Source organism: Limulus polyphemus, unplaced genomic scaffold (genome assembly GCF_000517525.1).
Source record: "Limulus polyphemus unplaced genomic scaffold, Limulus_polyphemus-2.1.2 Scaffold1691, whole genome shotgun sequence".
NCBI lineage: Eukaryota > Metazoa > Arthropoda > Merostomata > Xiphosura > Limulidae > Limulus > Limulus polyphemus.
This window is the reverse complement of record NW_013667301.1, coordinates 206647-211698: the sequence shown is the minus strand read 5'-3', so window position 1 is coordinate 211698 and position 5052 is coordinate 206647. Positions and strand designations below refer to the sequence as shown.

The window sequence follows — 5052 nt, the reverse complement described above, 5'->3', positions numbered from 1 at the left end:
CTATTATACGTGATGTACTTTTTTTTTGTTTTTTTTTGTTGGGGGGGGGTTAATGAAACGCGACATTAATTTCTTGACGACCTAATATTTAGTAAAAATACAGAACAGCGGAACTAGTACTACATAAGTCCAAAAGCCTTTTTTCCAATTTAATTTTACTATTTTCATGTGTGTATCATGTTGTCTTTTACACACCTTTGATTTGAAATCCGCGATGAACAAATGAAGAGTAACGTAAAAAACAAACGTTAGCATTTCAACAAAATTTCTGTCACAAGCATTAGACTTACTGGTTTCAGAAGCTCTCCCACCTTTTGGCGTTCAACCGTGACCGCCGTTAGGCCTCTTGCTTATCAAGTAACAATTAGCTAAATACTTCAGAATATTTTATTAAAATTCCTAATATGTCAATGTAATGGTTTCATCAGGAACTTACTCAATATTACAACTGTCTACAAACAAGTCTACACTTCAGTCGACCATGAAATCACTGAAAAACAATAACATATTATTTTCCTGTGATCTCTGTGTAACACAAGTCCAGTATGGAACAATAAACTCCAACGTAAGTCCAGTGTGGAACAATAAACTACAATGTAATTTCAGTGTGGAACAATAAACCCTAACAAAAGTCCAATGTGGAACAATAAACTGCAATATAAGTCCAGTGTGGAAAATAAACTACAATGTGAGTCCAGTGTGGAACAATACATTCCAACAAAAGTCCAGTGTGGAACAATAAACTGCAATATAAGTCCAGTGTGGAACAATACATTCCAACAAAAGTTCAGTGTGGAACAATAAACCCCAACAAAAGTCCAATGTGGAACAATACATTCCAACAAAAGTTCAGTGTGGAACAATAAATCCCAACAAAAGTCCAATGTGGAACAATACATTCCAACACAAGTCCAGCGTGTAACAATAAACTCCATTGTAAGTCTGGTGTGGAACAATACATTCCAACAAAAGTTCAGTGTGGAACAATAAACCCCAACAAAAGTCCAATGTGGAACAATACATTCCAACAAAAGTTCAGTGTGGAACAATAAATCCCAACAAAAGTCCAATGTGGAACAATACATTCCAACAAAAGTTCAGTGTGGAACAATAAATCCCAACAAAAGTTCAGTGTGGAACAATACATTCCAACATAATACGCTTCAGATAAATAGTATTATGGAAGGACTTATTCTAGTGGAAATAAAGCTTTACGTCGTAACTTTTGTTTTTAATTAACAGTTTGCTCATATTTATTTTTACACACACCTCTTTCCTTGTTTGCAACCAGTGAGCTGTCTAAATAATTCAAGAAAACTCATGTATGAGATTTTTTTAGAATGTATAATAATTTGAATTTAGAAACAACATCAATAACAGGCGTATTGTTATCGTAAGATGCCTTGTAATTAATTTCCAGACAGTTGGCACAATTTTCTACAGTAAACCCTTCCCTTATTGGCATTGTATTGTCAAACTACAGCCAATAATTGCGTTGCGTTACTAATACGTTGCACAAAAACTTGCTCACTAGAAAATTATGTTCTCGAAAACACCAACTCAAACCTGTTTCTGCGAAATTATGCACGTTTGATATACAAGTAAATCATAATTACATTTTAGCTTGTGTGTGTGGAAGGGAAGAGGAAGATAAATTATGTTTAGGTTTAGACAAATGTTTTTATAACTTGTTGGATTTCGGGCTTGTGTGTAATAAACACTAATGCTATGTTGTAAAGATATTTCTGACCTCAAGAAAACAGCGAGATGTAGCTTGAAATTATTCGACAATGTGTACATAATCTGGGTTCGAATCCAGTCACCAAACATGCTCACCTTATCAGATGAGGGGACGTTATAACGTCACGGTCAGTCTCACTTTTCGCTTGGTAAAGAGTAGCACAAAAGTTGGCGGTAGACGATGTTGGCTATCTGCCTTCCCTCTAGTCTGTCATTTCAAAATTAGAGATGGCTAGCGCAAATATCCTTCGAGTAGCTTTGCGCAAAATTCAAAAACAATCACTCTGTAGCCATAGCTTCAGCTGCTCAATATAATGATTTTTTTTATGCAACTATACGTCGTCCGAGGAACATTGTCTTCTGTCATTATAAAATTAATGACACGCGTAGCTTATAACACTTAATCTCAGGGTTCGAACCCTGCTGCTGTTGACATATCATAGATAGCTCATTGTGTAACTTTGTGCTTAACAACAAATCAAACAGTTTGTCCGCAAATTTGAGGTACTTGTTACGATACATCTACCATAATTATAAATAACAGCCTGTTATTTTTTATTCTCACACTATTTCTAAAATAACCTGTCCTCCCCACTCTATGTGCATGGGCTGCCCCGGTAAGCACGTGACCCAACAGAACACAGACTAGGCTTCGGCTGCAATTTTCAATCTGACGGTGATTTGATAGGTTATTAGTGGCTTCTGTTCGTGTTTGTTTAAGAAATGTTTATAACAAGAATGAATTTTTAAAGAATTATTTACAAAAAACTGTTTGTGTTCCCAGCTTTAGTTGTTTGGATAACCAATTTCCGCGCGAAAAATGTTTAAGTTTTAGATTTGTGAACTGCAAGAACTACACTTCTTGTGCGTATGATTTAGTAATATTTATTTTCCTGGTATATATATAAACATATGGATGTGGAATGACGTTATCATATTTGTTTAAATTAAAGTATCAATTGTGAATTAAACACTCATCGCAGTTATGTTTCTCCAGTTAAATGGGCAAAATAAGTCATGGGTATAATATGTAAAAAAGCACAATTTTCCGGCGGTTTCTCAAGATGGGTAATTTTCGATTCAAACTGCTAAGCGTGAGAGAGATGCCTCACAGTCACGATAGCAGTTAACCAATAACCATGCTTTCGTCGTCTGCGGCGGCCAGCTTTACCTTGACGTCAGCGTCCAAGGTCGTTCCTCGGCCTTCTTGCCACCCAAAGCTGGTAAGATAATTTCATCTGTGTCACGGCAAACTTTAATTGTTTTCTGTTTTTAATATCTTGTTTTTGAAATACATATAGGACCACATAAAATTAACGTTTATACATTAATGTATAAAAAAAATATTTGGTGAAAACAGCCACTCCAATAAATGAGATACTGATAGTAATGTCGGCTAATTTATTCATACTATCAATATCATATTTATAGTCTTGGGCCTAATATTAAGTCCTTGTTTAGAAAGCATTTTAGGCCCAAAACGATGATTAAAATAATCAACATTATTATCTGTTTGAATGTTTACAGTTTAGTTATTTTCACTTTTTCTTAGTGTTATTTTTAGTTTACATTTATATCTTAAGATTGTGATAACATTAAATAAACAGGTTAGATGGTGACGTAAGTTGAGTTTCACCTATATTTACCACTAACTCCCTCGTATAACAATTCCTTTGAAACTGAGCGTTGGACAGTTTTGTGTTAGAAATCTCCATGTTTAAAATTTTATTTTTTAAGTTTTCACACACGCACAAAGTAGGGAAGTTTTATTTTGATATTTGTTACTTTTCAGACGTTTGTTTTGAACGTTACCGACATTACTGAAAGGGGGGACATTGATAAGTTTTATAAAATATAATGAGATAAATACTATATATATAAAGCTTTATAGGAGTTTTTATTGCACGATTTCTGTAACAAAATGGCCTAGCACATTACATTATTAGGCCTATTATGGTATATGTTTGAAAGCTGGCTTTGAGGTCGATGATTGCGTGGGTCATGCGTAACGGTGTAGTAAACAGCTATGTTATTTAGTGGTTTTACTGTATTATTAACAATATATTGATTAAAAAAATCTGATTTATGTTTTAAAAGAAAGGTCCCATGGTTATCGCCCCCCAGAGGTTCAGCGATATGTCTACGGACTTACTACGCTAAAAATCGGATTTCGATACTCGTGGTGGGCACAGCACTGATAGCCCATTGTGTAGCTTTGTGCTTAAGTACAAATAACCCATGGTTATCATGTCTTGTGTTTGAAGTGTCTGTGTTTCAGGTATAGTGATTTTATTATATATTAATTTTTATTAATGCAATGTCAGAAGTGGCATTATACCCACTATCGGGCTTTAAAGCACTAAAGTAATTTTAAAATGCCTGCAATATATTGACAGTCTGTTAATATTTCAATGTAATTTTCAAGCAAGCGGCTTCGTTTTTTCCTCGTTCACCGAAATTTGTTAATTTTCAGACGAACCCATCATTATTTGAGAAAAGTCCTCCTCAGGAAGCCTCGTATTAGTATTCAATAACCGACATTTCTTATGCTCTTAACTATTCAGTATTTCAAGAAAATCTGTTTGGAGTTCCCATATGCAGTTCTATCACGATATGCCTGTGGAAATTATTTAACACCATCTTAAGCGCTTAAACAGATTTGTTAATTGTTGTTTGTCTCAGAATTTGCCCGCAAAGTCACATAAGTGCGTCTGCAGATGGTGTCCCTAATTTTGAACGGATAGATCAGAAGGAAGCCAGCTAGTCAACAGCATTCATCGTCAACTCTTGGGCTGTCTTGTCTGATCCCCAGATTCAAAGTGAGGGCACGCTAGCCCACTAGACAACGCCCAGCCTGCTTTTTATTATTTTTTTTATTTTTGAAATATTGCGATTACTTGATAAAAGGCGACTTCTCAAAGCACCCTGTACTCTACCCTAACAAACTTATATTTTTCTGAAATGCACTGGAACAAAGTTTTTGATTAGCTTATTTTCATCAACGTGTAATACCTCAGTTGTTCTTCTTTTCTTTTTTTTTTTCGTGTATGCTGATTTAAAATACCTTCTGATTAAAAATAATCTATAAATTAAAGAAACTAATTTTATATAACAAGCTGAGAAGAAGTACAAAATACAAGAAAATCAAATGATTATCTAACCTATATAAAAGTCAGCATGTGTTACGCCACGCTTGATTTCACGAAATAGGAGAGTCATAAAAGCCAAATGCATTATATTCTTATTCTAGGCATAATATCAATTAGACGACCAACATCAGCTTTCCTAAACATACAAGAATCGAACGGATAT

The 5052-nt window shown here is 34.6% G+C and overlaps 1 protein-coding gene across 2 annotated transcripts in view; it reads left to right on the top strand.

Moving 5' to 3' along the window:
• The window catches only part of LOC106464572 (breast cancer anti-estrogen resistance protein 1-like), a 63889-nt gene that overhangs the window by 16722 nt on the left and 42115 nt on the right, over window positions 1-5052 (top strand). Inside the window, exon 1 of one of the 2 annotated variants that reach the window (XM_022392311.1) lies at window positions 2439-2963. The exons of the other annotated variant lie outside the window; for it this stretch is intronic. Coding sequence (XP_022248019.1) covers window positions 2880-2963 — 84 coding nt within the window. The 5' untranslated portion in view covers window positions 2439-2879. Of the gene's footprint in view, window positions 1-2438; window positions 2964-5052 lie in introns of those variants that run through there. 2 annotated transcript variants of the gene reach the window in all.